Here is an 18,371-nt window from a genome sequence, read left to right as displayed (position 1 = left end):
TCATGATTCATTACACAGATCTGGAGACAAAGCATGTCTGCGTATGAATAAATATTGGGGGCTGCTTAGATCCCCTGTGCTGGCTTATAGTCTTTGTTATAACATCTATTGCCTTTAAATAGAAGCCTTATTATGTAAGTATGTTCTGTGTGGCTTTGTGATATTCTGATAAATATCTGAATTGGTGAAATCTTTGGAAGAACCAGTAAAGATAATCCTGATTTTGTTTTATGAAGGAATTCTAGTGAATATATATATATATCTACATACAAATGTTTTTGATATGTCTGTTTGTATATATAATTTTATGCAAGTTAAAAAGCTTTTGGTTTAGAAAAACAACTTGATACAGTAAAGCTATAACTACCAAAGTAATTTATTTTTCTCCAAATAAATATTTTTAAAAGGATATTATTTCATTTTTAGATATGCTTCCTTATTATTTAAGTGTGATTTTTCATTAATGCATTTTTCACTACTTATAACATTAAAGAGATCTGAATTACATCTTTAGAAAACAAAATTTTACTCTGATAAGCAAAGTACAATGAAGTATAACATAAAGGATAGAACATAATTCTAGATTTGATATTTCTACTTAGAAATGTAAATGTTTTAATGATCAATACCCTTTTGGGATTTAACATTAAACAAATCAGTCTATTTCAAGATAATTTTTCATCTGTTCTTCTTGCACTCTCATATCATATCATAACAGAAAGCTTTGCATTAAAAGATATTAACTAAGGGTCCAGGCTTTAAGCTATATTGACTTTTAGGTCTGTTTTTATCACTAATAATCTCAATGCTCCAATGTGTGATAGTCATTTAATTTTTTATGCTTAGTGCTTCTGGTATGTATCATGTGAATTCCAGAAATTTTAATGTTTTTAAAAATAAAAATCATTAACATTCTGAGAGAAATAAATCTTAGTTTTTACTGATATGTATTCTCAAATTTTTTACTATTTAAAAGAAAAATGCATATGTTAGGTCTTTTAATAAGTACTTTTGTAATTAGGCAGTATAAGAAAACCAATCATTTATATTTAAAAACAAGATAATTCTCAAACATAATTTCAGACAAAGTTCTAAGTTTGCAAAATTACTACTGCCTAGAAACTGACTTAGTAGTTAAAATGGCAAAAGTTTTATTTTCATTTTTTTCTTTACTAATCTTTACTGTTTATTGATCGAACCTATTCAAAGACAGAAGTCTTAAAAAACTTAAAGAGCAATGGATATTAAAAATCTATATACTGAGCAAGCAAAAGTTTAAAACTAGTTCTTCAGTCTTTAAAGAGTTCATTTGTTTACAGTCTGTACACAATTTAATTAAATTTATATACAATGTAAAGTAATTTAAAATTCTATGTCAGAATATAATTTTCTCTAATACCAACAGTAGTTCTCTAAACTTCCTATGTGTGTGAGTGAGCTTATTCCCATAAGTGCATAGGCATTTTGCAACTATCTAGGGAAAGGCTCTATGTGAGATTTACACAGAAATCTGTTCTCTGTTTTTCAGAATCTCTAAAGGTGATTATAATTTACAGCCACTATCTTAGATTTTTACAAAATAATGCACTATGCGCATTTTTTTTGCAAACGATTTAAATGTTTTGGAGTTAGGTAACTTTTGCAAACACTGATAAAATGGAGAAAATATTAATTCACAGCCATTGTTAACCTGCTAACCAAATCTCTTACAAAATGTACATAGAGATGGGCAGAGGCGAAAGGAAGGGGAAGAAAAAAGAATTAAGATATGTTATATACATATAACAACTTCCCATGGTGACTATAGTCACTGTACTGCAAACGTATACTAATAAAAATTTTGTAATTAATAAAAAATAAATAAGCTTTCATTCCATGAAATAAAAACATGTTTACTGTATTTCTGCAATGTTTGAGACACTAGGTGAGGTGGTACAAATCACACACAGGAAGTAAGATACAGTAGTCTTTAGGAGGGCCACAAAGGACAGTCTAAACAACATAAAAGAGTAAAGTAAAGCATTATGTAATTATATTTGCATTTAGCTGAGTGAATATTGAAGTAGGAGGTATTTAAGAACTGGCAGAGGAATTATTACTCACAAGGAAAGATGAACAGAAAGCTTCAGGCAGGAACAAGATAAACACAACTACAAAGATAGGAAAGTGGGGCTTATTTAGGGAAGGTAAGGAAAAGACTGTAAAGACCATGAAGTCTACAGTGTCAATGGCCATAACCTACAAGTCAAGCAATCTGGAGGCAACTGCCCACAAGAGATGACGATTTGGGGTAGAAGTGGTAATGGTGATGATCTGATTTATGACACTATGGATTCAAGCCAATATGATGGGGGGAGTAAAAAGAGAAAAATCCAGCAAAATTTCTAGTTTTGATGATTCGTTACTAAGATGGAGAAGACCCTCACTCCTTCAAGCAGTTCTATTTTTTCATGATATATAGTTTGAGTCAATAGATAAGATTTTTAAAAAATGTTAAAAGGGGTTTGCTATTAAAAAAATATGAAGTTTGAAAACCACAGAGCTAGCAGTTCAGTATGGAGGGGAACAAGGTGCTCAAGGCCAGATGTATATATACATGGGAACCCTACAGAGATGGAAGTTTAACTTGGATATAGTAGATATGATATTCTAAGGGAAGGACTGAGTAACATGGTTACAAATTTAAGAAATGCCTATTTTTACTAGGTAGGAAAAGCAGATGAGAAAGTAAAGAATAGGTCAGAAAGAAATGAAGGCAGAAATACATAGTGCCTAGTAATGTACAAAAAAGGAAAAAATTACCTATTGAGGAGAATCAACAACCAAGGAATATTGTGAATTTTGTTTTAAGGAAGAAAAAGATACTAATAATCCTGAGGAAAAGAAAACAGAGGTAGGGCCATATTTGCACTGAAAGAAATCCCAGAGTGAATACAGCAAACAGAGATTCTCCAAAGCAATTTCAAAGTACAAGGTGAAACCTGTAGTAATCTGAGAAGGCACGGCGGTGGTCTGTACATCAGAGATCTTCAAAGAATTCTGTCAAAGAGAACCTAAAATTTAAAGACAGAAAGACTATAATTTATGGAACAAGATACAAGGAGAAACAGAATTTGGAATTCCTATCTACACAGGCTGGATATCAAAGGAGGGCAGAAGTGGGTAAAAATAATACTACAGTACATTGCAAACTGCAAGGAAGGTTATTTTATTTCCATTATAGAGAGAAGGAACCTGAAGTTCATGCAGTTAAGCAACCTGCCTAAGTCAATTGTCCAATAAGTGGCTGTTAAGGTTTGAATACCTCTGTCCTTCCCAAATGTACACGTTGGAATCCCACAGGAAGACAAATCTGAAATGTGATAGTATTAGCAGGTGGGGCCTCTGGGGAGGTGAACAGGTCACAACTACAGATCCTTACATAATGCTACTAGTGACTTTACGAAAGAGGCTCAAGGACTTTGTTTGTCTCGTCCACCAAGTGAAGACATGGCTAGAATGTGACAACGATGAATAAAGTAACACTGAATCTACTACTCTCTCGATTGTGAGCCTCCTGCCTCCAGAACTGTGAAGAAGTAGGTTTCTGTTCTTTACAACCGGTATACCAATCTGTGGCATTTTATTATACCACATGGACTAGGATGATGGCAGAGTCAGAATATAAAACTAGAGCTGAGTTCAGAGTTTATGCTCTTCATACCATGCAGAAGCACAATTTTAGGTTAGATACACAGATGCAAGGTATTTACAAAAAAGGTATAAATATCAATGAAAACATTATGAAAAAACAGTGATCTACTATTAGAACAATGATGTTATGGATTTGTTTTATTCTTGTTTAATCCCTAAAACAAGAACTCTTAATATTTATTAGCTGTAGCTCATTCTCTACTCTCCGCCAATGTATTTTATTATTTTATTTTTATTTTTTATTATTTTAATTTTTTTTGGTTTTGGTATTTTTCCAGTACCGGGAATTGAACTCACGTCCTCACACTTGCCAGGCAGGTGCTGTGCTGCTGAGCTAAATCCCCAGCCCCCTATTATTTTATTTTTAATTGTTTTTTGGGGGGTTGTTTTTAGATAGTGTCTCACTATGTAGTGCAGGCTGGCCTTCAACTTGCAGCGATCCTCCTGCCTCACTCTTTCCAGTGCTGGGATTATAGGTATGCACCACCATGCCCAGCTTGGCTGATGTATTTTAGAAGTAAAGAATAATATTCTTATTTCAGTCTTTTAAAGAGTAAGAGAGAAAGAATATAAGCATTTTTCAATGAGGGATGACTATAAGTATTATTTAAATAACATTGAAGTAAAACTGTGAAGAGATAGGAAAATGACAGCAAATTGTTATTTATTATCTTAAAACCTGTTTTCTACACTCAGAATACTAGCTGCCAACACATAAAGAATGATCTGGCAATTCTATGACTAAGCACAGCTGCTCAGGGCCATTTCTCACATGGGATAGTTTCCAAGAGACTATGAATCAAAACTAGTGATCCATGAATTCCAGATTTCCATAGAATTTTTATAATAGAAGGCACAATATTATTCAAATTAGAACATGAAACAGCTGAGAAAAATCTGTTATTCAGCTAAAATAAAAGTATGACCTGGCAGAAGTACATTTAAAAAGATAAGTATATAAAAATTATTGGCACATACAACATTTTTAGAGGAAAAGTGTACATTTATAAAAAATTATAAATTAACACAATGAATATACATAAACTTTGATTTACATAATTCACCTCTTGCATTCAAAATGATAGAATGATATCAAGAATTACATTCCTATCACACCAGCTCTTTATGTTCTTCAGTAAAATCATTTACTTATATAAATCATTTCATTATCACAGTTTAAAGTCTTTTTGGGTTTTACTTCATAGTTACAAATAGCACAAAGCATAAAAAAGTAAATGACTCATTCATTGAAAGTTTGAGATTACTGGTAATAAAAACAGATATAAAAGTCTATTTAGCTTAAAGGCTGAAGTCATAATTAATACTGTTTAATGCAAAGTTTCTGTTCATTGTATTTAAAATGACTTTTTTCAGGTGTGCATAGCCATACAGCTGGAGAACAGAAACTATAATTTTCTAAATAATGACAGCAAGAAAATAATTGTGCCTCTGAAAGATCAAAGAGCAAAGGACACAAATAAAAAACTTTAAAAAATTAGTTAGCTTCAACTCTTTAATGAAGTGCAATTTAATCAGTTATTTAATTAACCGACTTAATCACTCAACAATATTTTTTTGAACATCTGCTGTGGAGTTTAATGAAAGAAGACTGAGTAGTAAACAGTTAAGTACAGTAAGACTTCAAAAATGCCATGATAGATGCGTATGTAGTGTACAGCTGAGGTGCAACTGAAAAAGGTATGGTTGGTTCTCCCTGGGCAGGAAGGAACATACTCAGAAAGATGTCTAGAATATGTTCAACACTTGAGCTGATCTTTTAAAATTGAGAGGATACTTATGAGGGTAGCATTTTAGGAAGCCTATACAAAGTGAGCACTGTTATGAAGTAGCATGGTTTGTTTGTAAAACTAAACATAGTTCACAAAATTAAAATAAGGAGTGACAAGATAAAGAGTAAGTAGCTAGAGTTCAGGTCACAGAAGAACTTGTATCATGAAGAGTAATTTGGATTATATCATGTAGGCATTTAGCAGCCATTGAGGGGAAGTGATATGATCGATGTTATTTTAGAAAGATCACTTTGGTGACAGTATGAATAAGGAAGACAGGAGGAAGCAATTGCAGGTTACTGCCTTGGCTCAGATGTGAAGGACTAAAAACAGTAATGTAATGATGGAGGAGTGAAGGATCTGAGGGAATTTATACGGTAGGGTTGGGGGAAAAGAATTTGTGATGTTTCCTGAATCAGGTATTGGAGGGTACCATTCACAAATACAGAGAACAGATTCAGGAGTTTCCGTCATAAGCTCAGTTTAGAGTCTTCTATTTTTCTAGTGGCTCTGAGCCACTTGGGTGGGTATAATCAAGGGAATTCTGAGCTAGAAAAATTTAATGGGATCTCATTCTCACCCAGACTGCTGAAGCCATCAAAGTGTACATGAGACAGAATGGGTCAAATTAAAACACTTCAAAGGCTATCATGTTGTATCATACATAAACTTAAAAGACTGTTTCTATCCCCAGCACCTGTACATTTTTAAGTTCTCAATAACTACAAATTGATGGGCAAGCTACATATTCTTCATATGTCTGTTAATAAGACCATTCCTTCCCAGCTAAAATGATTATGAGCAAATATTCTGATGATGCCACTCTGGTAAGAAGTTAATATGGATCCCTATGCAAATACTTTAGTCAATCTTTACAGTGCATCCTTTTATAAAGATAGCACTGGTTTTTGCTAAAGGATATACACAAATGACAATCCTTTCCTTCTAAGGCTTCACAAGGCAGTTGTAAAATCCGAGGACACATGATGTATCTTTCAATTCTTGAAAAAAGAATTGTTTCCACAACTTAAGTGGACATACAGTATAAAACAACATATAGAATGAAAAAGTACCCAAAGAAAAATAGCAGGAAATCTCAGGTTAAATGATTAAGTACTCCAGGATCCACTAGAAAAGAATAATAAAAATCTGGTACAAATAAATGAGAGAGAAGTCATCCTATAGAAGGCAAGTTTTAACTGGGTTTAAAAAATTAAGCATTTTCTAAGAAACAATAATAATTAAGGGCAAAAGGTAGGAACCAAAAAGATCTTTTCTAAGAAACAGCAAAGTGACTACTTCGAGCAGTTTTTACATAGCTGGAGGGTAGGGGAAGCCTCCATGAAGAGATGAATGAAGGTTCTTAAGAAAATAGGCCAAGGAATTTTATCTGCTTTGACAAGGTATCACCAAAATCTCTCAAAAAGGAAAATGATAAAAGCTTTAAATATAAATTCACACGATTTTAATTTTTTACACATTATCAGACAACAAATGAAACTAATACATTTCAGTGTAAGTACAAACTTGTGCTTAAAGAGTTTCTAATTTAGTTATTCTTGGCATAGTGACACAGAGCATCTTATAACCTAAATTCTGGTAATGTCAATATGCCCATCATTCAGAATCTGTCAAATCTGAAAGCAACACCCTTTTCTCTAAAAGAAGCATCTGCTTATCCTTATGTTCCTTCAAATCTGTGGCAGGAAAAGCAAGCATAGTTTTATGTATACAACCCTGAACTGCTTAATGTTAAGCTATGGAATACTGTCAGTAAATATTATGGCAAAATTGCTCATGGACAACTCAATACTTAGGGCCTCTTGGGCTTTAGAAAACCACAACTTGCTTTATCAATCTAAATTTATTTATCTCAATTTATAAACTTTAGGCCAAATGTCCACAAGCCAAATGAATCTTCCACACAGATGTCAAAAATCAACGTATCCACACATAATCCTTCCTTTCTCAATCAACTCTCATTTCTGACTTCCTTATTGCTGTGAATACTGTCAAAGAGCCAGGCTTAGAAGCTCACTAGGTTAGCAGTTAAAAGATGTTTGGTGAGTTCTAATTTGGCTTTTCTATGGGTTTGTTGTGCAACCCTTCGGAAGACAAACTTTCTAATCTTTTGTTCAATTTGGCCTCTTTTATAAAGTTAGAAATGTTAAATTAGGTAATTATTAAAACATCACCCAGGAAATAAAATCCCGTTTTTTTTCTGACCCTTGACCTAGTATCACCAAATTCTGCCCATTTTTCCTATACAAAATTTTTATCTGCACTTTATTTTTTACTTCCATTATCATAATATGATTATAGATCTTTATGAACCAATCTCCTTATTTGTTTTCCTACTAGGACCTCTGCATTCTGACTTAATTACATATGCTACAAATCTTACATTCTTATTTTCTATCTATGTACTCTTTTCTGAGCCTTGAATACTGAGTTGAGTTAACCACATTATCCCATGACTCATTATCATTAGCTGCAAAAGACTGTTCTTACTTATTTTTTGTTTCCCAATCTCCCTTTTACTCTCCCCCATTTTGTAACTGCATATTAAAATGTGATACAATCTTTGGATATACGGCATGTGATAAAATACCTATTGTTATTGCATATATGTGTTTTGATGTTAAAGATTCATATATTTTAAAATAAAATTACTTTTTACCTGTATATATGTTGCTATAACTGTACCTTTACGTATAATCACGTTTGTGAATAATGCATAGTTTTCCACAGATGTAATTTCCATATTTTGCCTAACCATTCCCCTAGTGACAGACATCTTCGCTGCTTTCAATTCCCTACTCATACCAACAGCTTCACTCTCCAGAGACAACATCTAACTCCAAGTAAGGTCTGCCATTCCTAGAAATGTTATTACTTTACTCTGTACAAACATACACATATATACAATATATACATTTTATTCTTTTACTATATGTACACCGATTATGGATATCTATAGCTAAAATATATATCCATAATCATCTGAAATATATATAAACTGCATCATACTATAATCCTTTATACCTTGTTCTTACATTCAACTTTGTTTTTTGACACTGATTACTGAGTGTGAAATAGTGTGATGTTGAGTACCCCTAATCCAAAAATATGAAATCTGAAACACTCCAAAACCGAAAACTTTTTGGACACTGACATGACACCACAAGTAGCAAGTTTCACACCTGACCTCAAGTGACAATTCACAGTCAAAACTTAGGTGAACTTTTAAACTCTGTATATAAAATTACCTTCAGGCTATGTGTGTGAGGTATATGTAAAATACATATGAATTTCATGTTAGACTGGGTCTCATCCTAAAAAAGCTCACTGCAGAAACACAAATATGTCAGAATTTGAAAAAAATACAAAATATGTAACTCTTCTGGTCCCTAGGATTTTATTTTATTTTTTATTTTTTGTTTGTTTTTGTTTTTCTTCTGGTACCAGGAATCACACTCACGACCTTGCGCTTGCCAGGCAGGCGCTTTTGCCACTGAACTAAATCCCCAGCCCCAGTCCCTAGCATTTTAGATAAGGAATGTTCAATGTGTATCAGATTGTTTTAACTTGTAGTTTCCTGACTGCTATAACTGCTAATAACATTTCCAGGAATGGCAGACCTTTACTTGGAGTTAGTTTTTTGTTTATTTTCTGAGACAGGGTCTCTCTATGTAGTCCTGAGTAGCCTTGAACTAAGGGCAATCCTCCTGCCTCAGCCTCTTGAGCACTAGGATTATAGGTGCGTGCTGCTACACCTGGCCTGCTATGATTTTTGAAATGTGTGTTCACAGTCTTAGGCCAATTTTCTATGGGTTTTTATTTATTCCAACTGATGCTTAGTTAGTGAATCCTCAATAATAATATGCTGTTGGTTGAATGCATTGCAAATGTCTTGTATTAGACTGGTTCACCCCTTTTTTTGATATGCTATTTAACAAATTTTATATTTTAATATAATCAAATATATAATCTATTCCTATTGGGCTAGTATGTAAATCCTGATAAGAAATACTTCCACATATACAATGTATGCATCCAATGAAACAAAAATGTTATTCCATAATATGTATAATTTTTATATACTACTTAAAATAAATTTAATTTAAAAATTAAAAACGCCTCTCCTTAGCACAATGTTGAAAAAGATTCTCTGATATCTTCAAGAGTTTTTAAAATTTCGTTTTTCACATTTAGATAATCCTAAAAACTATATAAATATTAAATGTGAAAAAATTTTTACAATTTTTATCTGATACATAATAATCACTCCTAACAAAACTCTTTCCTTATTCATTTATAATGCCAACTCTGTCATATGACAAACTTCTATACATACTTTTTATTTCAATCTATTTTGCTAAAATCACTCTGGTAATTACTCTGGTAATTTTGTTTGTTATTTTTCTACACAATAGATAGGTAACTGACATTTTACTATTTTATCATGTTGGGATTATACTATCAAATCTCTCTCATATACAGACACAAATAAGTAACACATGAACAAACTAGTATAATTTTAACATAAATTATACTAGTTTGAATTGTAAAGATTTGGGAAGACATTCTTATTAGAGAATTGAACCCTTCCAAACAAGTGTAGTCATTCTAAATTTTCTTTGTAGTTATTCTCTGAATCTTCAGTTTCTTTGAGACTTCTCACTTTTTAGTTGGGAATTTCTGTTTTTTCTTTTGCTTCAAGGTTGTTCATGATTGCTCATTTATGTGTTTTATTGTGGCTATGTAAAAATCCTTGTCAAATAGTTTCAACCTCTTTGTCATGTTTTTTTTTCCATTCCAGTTGAAACTTTCTTCATTCTTGGAATTATAAGTAGTTTTTTATAGAAAACCGGGAATTTCAGGTATTATTTTGATGCATTAACTGTGATGCTGTTCCTTTAGGGGAAGGGGGCTTCCTTGCTACTGTCAGCTAAGTAGATGCCCAGCTACCCCTCCACATCTTCATGGGCATGGGTTGGTACTATAGTACTTTCCCGTATTGTTTGGCTGGAGTAGAGGTTATTGTCTCAGAATTTTCTGCCCTGCTAGGCTGCCCTTTCCTACTTCTTTGGCTTGAGAGAGTAGATCTTGGTTGGGGATTTTATTTGGTGTGCATGTGATATTGTCAGGTTTCTAGTCTCTTCAGTTTCAAGTCTGGTGTACATGAGGTATAAAAGAAAAACAAGAAGGAATTCACTATGGTATCATTTCTTAGCTCTCCAGGTAGCTAGGTCTTCCTATGTTTATTTTGTATATAATGGCCAGGGTTTTAAGTTGTACTTAGCAGAAGGAGTGGAACGGCAAAAGTACTGTTCTATCTTCCTGCTCATTGTTTTTTAATAAAGAAATATATACCATAATTAAAAACCTCATTAAACCCTATTTTCTTTCTACAGTCGATAAATTATTGATCAATCTGCTCAGATTGTGTGTAAGTTCAATTTGTACTATATATTGTTTAGCCTATCTGGCATGACATCCTACTTGCCAGAAAATTAGCACTTCTACTACGCTACTTCTTGATGCCACAAAAATTGTGAAGGGCATAGATAAAAGTAGAAAGGAAGGATTCGTGGCCATGTTTGGGAAATACAACAGTTCCTGCTAGTGTGTGTCTGTTTCTGCCCTCTCTACTTCATTTAGCTTGTCTACCATATACCAATACCATAATTTTACCTTTTCATAAAGTAAATCTTTATGTTTTAAGAAGTTCCTCTATTTTGTGCTTCCACTTCAAAGCTGTGTATCTATTTTTGACCTTTTATATATCTATATAAATTTTAGAGTCAGCTTTTCAAATTCTACAGAAATCTTACTATGTTTTTGACTGGAATTGTACCAAATGGTTAAGCTATGGATAAATATGCTTCTTAAATTCCAAAAATGGTAATTATCTAGATATATCTTTGTGACTGACTTATAACCTAATAGTACTGTCATTAGAAAACTGTAGGTCTATGTTAAATCAACCCTTAAAAATTAAGAATTATGCTTTATAGTCCCAAATGCAATGAACGCTCTTTAATGTTTTGTAGAGACACAAAGAAGAAGGTAGATTCTACAGTGCTTCTGTCAAAATCACAGTGATCTCTGTGGTTCATTGAACAGCACTCCTCCCACCTCCAAAACCTTATTTTCAAAACCTTATTTGAAAATATGGTCTTTGCAGATTAATTAAAGGAAAGGTCTCATGATAAAATCATTTTGGATTTGATGTGGGCTCTAAATCACAAGACTTGTATGTTTATAAGAAGAGAAGGCACACAGGAAACATAGATAAGAGGAAGAAAGACACGCAGAGATTGGAGTTATGCTGCCACAATCTGAGGAATACTGCAGGCCACGTAAAGCTGTGAGACACAAGGAAAGAGTCTTCCCTAAAGAGTTCTCCACTTGAGCTTTAGAGAGAGAGGTTCCTGCTGCTGAGATTTCATATTTATACTATCTCGAATTAGAAGAGAATACATTTCTATTATTTTAAGTCGCCACTTTTGTGGTAATTTGCGATAGGAGCCCTAGGGAAGTAACATAACCTCCACTTTGCTAACTTCAATGTTCAATTCTACTTTATCAATCATCAGCACGTGACTCAATGGTCATTCCTTGCTATACTTCCCTCATTTGGCTCTTAGGACACTATATTTCCCTTGGTTTTCCTCTTATCTCACTGGTATCTTCCCAGCTTCTTTGCTGATTCATCCTCCTTTTCCTTACTTCTCAATAAGGAAAACGACACAGACTTCTCAGTCCATGGCAACATTTTTCCAGTTGCTCAAGGAAAAGTCTTGGTGTCATCCTCGATGCCTTAGTATCTCTCTCCCTGTTGCCTCCATGTAACTATGAGGGAACCTTCTAGCATCTACCATGAAAACATTAAATAACACATACAGAATTCAGCCACACCTCACCATACCCCACTGCTACGACCAGGGTCAAGGCAGTGTGGTATCAGCCTGGGTTACTGCACTAGCCTCCTTACCGGTTTCCCTGCTTCTACTTTGCCTCTCTACCGTCTACTTTCATTATGGCTGGCAGAGCTACGTTCTCATGAAAATATAAGGCAGATAGGCCAATTTGCTGCTGAAAACTATTCCCATTTCATCTACAGCAAAAACCGAAGTCCTCACAACGCCCTACAAGGTCCTGCACTGTGTGTCACCCTGCGTAACCGCTCTGGTCTCATGCTCTGTAACTCTCTCCTTGCTCACTCTGCTCCAGGGATACTAGCAGGAAAGAGTAAATATGGCCACAAATCTTCCCCGTCTACATTTACACTTCTGCAATATGAAGTTGAAAATCTTCCTTCAAGACAAGTATTTCTTTCTCCATGTTTTGAAGTTGGGTTGTCCACATGAACTGCTTTCCCGTGGAGTATTAATAACCATGATTCAACAGAGGCTTAAAGGAGTATCTGCCTGTGGCGTTTGCTCTCTTGTTTTTCTTGGGACCTTGCCATAGTCAAGCAAAGGAGAAAGACTTTTATTGTGGTCCTGGTAAGATGTGCCAATCGCCAGACAGGCTGGCCATCACTGCAGCCTACGAGACCATCCCGCGAGTGGACGGCTGGAGACAGACAGGCAAGTTCAGCAGATATCAGCCTCGCAGCCCCAGATAAGGAAATCCGTTGTGGGTCTCCCAAATAATAATCAAAGCAAAGCACTGCTGTGAGCCACAAAGTTTTAGACTGGTTTCTTACTCAGAAATAGCAAACACACATCTAGCTTCCTTGGTGTTCTTTCCTCTGCAGTTTCTAGTTCTTTACTTGCAAAACTGCCCTCCATTGTATACCTAATTTATTTATATCTTTCACACTTTTATTCAAATTTTAACCTATAAATAAGGATTACTCTGAATACTCTATTTAAAAGTGTAACTGCATTCAAAAATTTCTTACCCTGATCTTTTCCACTATTCTGTAACTCTTACTACCTAACTTCTTTTATTTGAATATTATATTCTTTTATTGTCTGTCTACTTCTGCTAGAAATTATAAAAAGAAAAAATCCTATAACTGTACTGTACCATGAATTGATGTAACCCATGTACCAAGATCAGAGCTTGGGACATAGTAAATGTTAACCAAATGATTATTGAAGAATGCATGAGTTCAATGCTAAGATGCCTTCTGTAACAAATTGCTAATCACATTATTCACATCCTCTATTTATTACTTGCTTTTGTTTATCAGTCATTGTGAGTCTATATTTTTACAAAGATTTGTCCACCATGCCCTGTATTGGTCAGTTTTTGCTTTAACATCTAGTGTTTTTACTATAAAATAATTTAAAGGAAATTTCAAAAACATAACAAAAAATGTGACCAAGGTGGATTTTAATTACTTAAATGTTCTAAGTCAGGTAAGTTTCACTTTTACATTATGAATATTAGCAACAAAATATTATTTAACAACTTAGGGGTGTTTATTGTACACTCACTACTGTAATGTTTTCTAATTCTAATGTTAATAAATAGGCAGTCCTTAATTCTGATATAGGAATAACAGAATTCTACTAATTCTGATATAGGAATAACAGTGGACAGAAAGTAATAATTTGAGTAATAAATGTAGCACACACACATATGCAACGTTAACTGATAATATTAACCCCAACATTGCAAAATGGATATATATATATATATATTTCATATAAGTGAGGAAACTCAGCTATTAAACAGTGTTTATGTTATCTCATTTTTTACTAAAAGACTTAAAGATACACACAAACTTAAGTTATATACTTAAAAATTAATCATAGTTTTCTCTAAACTAAAGGTCATGAGATATTTTTCTCTTGGGTTGTATCATAGTTGTATAATAATCTGTCTACACTTTGCCCTAGACGCCAAGGATAGAACTTCTAAACCCCTGGTATTTCCTGAGTGACGAAATTACTTTTATCACTTATGTTAAGACATTGGACTCTCCTTAAGCTTACACTGAGTCACGGTTGGCCCCCAGATGGCTACAGGATTGGTGCTGGCCACGCTGGAAAGAGCAGCTGTGTAATTAGAGGCCTGGGGCTTTGCGCCACGTGATACAGGTCCAACCTCCCGATCTCTAAGGAAGTGAGGGGGCTGGAGATTTAATTCAAGCTGTGGAATGGTCTAATCAAAGGTATGCTTGTAATAAACACTAGTGAAAGCTCTGCACACAGAGGCCTGAGTGAGCTTCGTGCCCAGTAAACACACTGCTATGCTAGGATGGTGACACAACTCAGTTCCACTAGTACAGGATGTGGAAGCTCTGCATCCTCTGAGACACCACCCTAGGCAGGGGGGGAGAACATTCTGGCACATGTGCTGCTTGTTTAAGACAAAACATGTTAATGTATGAGTTGTTTTCTACACTAAAACCTCAATATTCAGGTTTAATCGCAATGTTGGCACTTTGCAATAAATAAGGAGGTGTTGGGGCTACAGTTTGAGCAGTCATCTCTAAAAAAAGGATCGCCATCACTGGCTTATAGGCTTTTTCTTTTGGCCAGTACTGATTTGTGTCCATTATATGATACTGGAACCATAAATACAGTGCTTTCCTGAGTTCTGTGAGCCATTCCACTCCATATTAGGTGTGTTACATGCATTTTTGACTTAGGCTATTTTCAATGTAAGATGGTTTTACTGGGATGTAATCCCACCACAGGTTCAGAACCATCTATATTGGCTGATTTCTCTTCCTTGTCTCACTTCTCCCACTTTCCTACTGTAGTTCCTCAAAATCACCTCTTAAAGAAACAATGAGTTTTGGAGTCCTTTTCTTAGGGTCTGTTTCCTTGGGAGCCCAAAGGACAAAAAATTGTGCTTCTATGTGTAGGACAATTATTTTCTAAGAACTGATTATTGTCCATACTACGTCCACACTACGGTTTACCCTCACGATATATCTATCCCTCCACATGTTAAAGTTACTTTCTTACTAACCATTTTGATTTCAGTCTCTTCCTGTGCTCGATGGTCAAAGTACAAAAAGGTTTTGACAGGAGCCCAATAAAAAGGAGAACGATAAAAATCCACATGAAAATTTGTGTTTTCATCAGTTCCTCTGAAGAAAAATAATCACTAATTAAGAAAATTCATTTTTGAAAATACCTAAGTTGTTTTCGAAGCTGTTCCATTTCCACATTTTGCTCAGTTACTGTTTTCAGAAAGTGTTGGTTAGTCTGCAATAGGGGGGAAAAACCAAAAAATTCAGGATTAGAACATTGAAAACTATAAAGAATAACATAAAGCATATAAGTAGAAAAGATGAGGTGAGATCCATGACCATGATTACCTTTTTTGAAGACAAATGTCACTCTGGCCTTCCTTTCTCACCTTTACTTGCATGGATACCTGCTTCACTTCAAACTACCTGCACTCTCCTTCTGTGTCTTACAGCTTTCTCTGGCCACCTGATCCTGTTTTGCTCATCTCCCATGCAGAAGTCTGCAAGTGTCACAGAATTAATGCTCCATTCTGCTACAGAAGAGTGGTACATGACTGAAGGAAGCAGTACACATCACCCACATTCCCTGTTCCATGGGTGGAATACACGATGCCCGTGTTCTACTCTAACTTTCAGAGCTCGTTGGTGGAACTAAGTTTTAGTTACAGTTCTAACTTAGTGCCTTTTACTGGCTGCTTTCTCTTCTTGGTCTCATTTCCCCAAACCGTACTGGTGCTCCCTGGTATTACCTCTAGAATAGAGGACATGCTTTGGAAGCTTTTCCTCAGGGTTTGCTTATGAAGGAATCCAAAGTAAAATACGAACTAGTCTTCTCAGTGCAAAAAAGCTTTTGTTAAGGAAAGTGATTTTTTTCCCCCCCAAAAGTGTTGGTTTTACGATGAGGGTACAAATACCTTTCCCATCACATATAAATTATAGTTACTCCTTACCTGATGGTCTTGATTTTATTCTCTTCTGGTCCCAACAGATCATGCTTATTAAAATGCTAAAATTACTGAGGTACTTTGCACTGTGCTTCTCTCACCCTCTACTCAATTTCATGACTTCTTGGTTTTTTTTTTTTAACACACTACTGCATTTCCTTTGCCTGCAATATCCTCATTCTGTCTACATTCATTCTTTAACACCTTGATCAGTCTACTCACTTTCAGTCAAAAATCAACTATTTTATTCCTTCATTTTGATAAACAATATATACCTATACACTGAACGGATTACATTTAAAAATTTTATTTAAAGTTCACATATTCCTGGATATAATATGAGTATTTTTAAGGACCATTTTTTCCAGAACTTCCAATGCCTGATATATAATTTAGTACCACAGAGGTATCTGTATCTTTGAGGACTGAATGACTGAATACCTTTATTGAAACATAAAGTCTGAAATTTTAATCTTTATCTAGGAAAGATTACTAAGTGCCAGAATTTAGTATTCAATCTAAAGTACAATTTAAAAGAACAACTATCACATGCAGAAAAAGGGTAGAGTATTGAGAGACAGGTAGATTATAAGATACAGAAAGTTAAAAACAAGAAAAAAGAAAAGTGGATGACATACTGGGCACTGTGATATTGTGATCTGCACTAAGAAATATATTTGGCAAGCTCAGTTTGTTGATAAAGAGCTCCCAGAAGCCTTAGAATGTCCAATTTAGTGGAGTCTTGTAATATGCTAATGAGACAACTGTGCCTGTGGGCTCCTAGAAAGATGCAGGACTGGGGCTGGTTGCCAGGGAACAATTAGAGGGCTGGAATTCTCAGGTCCGCCAGCCTTCTACTCCAAAATCCAAGGAGAGGACAAGGAGCCAAGTTCCTCCGTAATAGTTAATGATTCAAACAATCACCTTTACATAGTGGAAGTCTCCATCCTGTACTCTGATTAACTACTAGGAAGGTAACAACACACAATGTATCAACTATTGGAACTATCCTACTAACCTGTTTCAAAACTCGGTTTTACTGTTTATCTTTTTCTCTTTAAAAAAATTTAAAAAATAAAAAAATAAATAAACAAATGGAGTCTGGAGTGTTGAGCATCACTGAACACACAAGGTGCCTGGGGGAGGTGCGCCTTGAGGAGGTTCCCTTCCCTTCCCCACATTTCACCGGATCACTGTGAAGCTGAAATTCCCTGAAGAAGCCTCAGCTAAATTAAAGATCCTACAGACCCCTTAACCCCAGTAAGTGGAACACTGTGATTGTGAAGAGATGGAATATTGCCGGTCACAGGAAAAACTACCGTGGACTTGTGCAAGGCACAATGGCGTCCACCTAAGACTGAGGCAGGAGGACAGCCTATTAGCCCTGGATTTCAATACTAGCCTGAGGAACACAGCGACATCCTATCAGATAAAGTAAATATGCAGCTGTGGGGATTATGATAGAGAAATTTAGCTTCTCATGTATCTTTTAAGGTATCTATTTACTACCACACTAAAGATTTGTACATGACAATTCTTTTTAAGCATATTCAGGGAGGTAAAAGACTTGTATACTAAAACTACAAAATACAGAAAAGAGAACTTTTGAAGCTTAATGCACAAGTAAGGAAATAGAGATTAAAGATACTAGTTAAAAGTTATCATGTGTTCAAGGATTGCAAAACTTAATATTGTTAAAATGCCTATATTACCCAAAGTGCTTTACAGATTCAATGTAATCCCTACAGAAATCTCTATAACATCTTTTACAAAAATAGAAAAAAAATCCTGACATTCACATGGAAACACAAAAGCCCGTAAGTAGTCAAATTAGTCTTGAGAAAGAATGACAAAATTAGATTTCAAAATATATTACAAATCAAAACAGTATGACACTAGCATAAAGTCAGACATAAAGACTGATGGAACAGAACAGAGATTCCAGAAAGAAGTCCCCACATATATCGCTAACTGATCTTTGACAAAGATGCCAAGAAC

At 34.7% G+C, this 18,371-nt stretch overlaps 1 protein-coding gene across 4 annotated transcripts in view; it reads right to left on the bottom strand.

The window, feature by feature from the left end:
- Sclt1 (sodium channel and clathrin linker 1) overlaps nt 1-18,371 on the bottom strand; it is a 170,375-nt gene that overhangs the window by 82,683 nt on the left and 69,321 nt on the right. For all 4 annotated transcript variants that reach the window (XM_005386718.2, XM_013515272.1, XM_013515273.1 and 1 more), the window contains one exon: nt 15,594-15,664. In XM_005386718.2, the coding sequence (XP_005386775.1) occupies nt 15,594-15,664 (71 nt within the window). The remainder of the gene's footprint in view (nt 1-15,593; nt 15,665-18,371) is intronic.

This window comes from Chinchilla lanigera, unplaced genomic scaffold (assembly GCF_000276665.1).
Source record: "Chinchilla lanigera isolate Chin_1 unplaced genomic scaffold, ChiLan1.0 scaffold00027, whole genome shotgun sequence".
NCBI classification, from domain to species: domain Eukaryota; kingdom Metazoa; phylum Chordata; class Mammalia; order Rodentia; family Chinchillidae; genus Chinchilla; species Chinchilla lanigera.
This window is presented reverse-complemented; position numbering and strand designations above follow the sequence as displayed.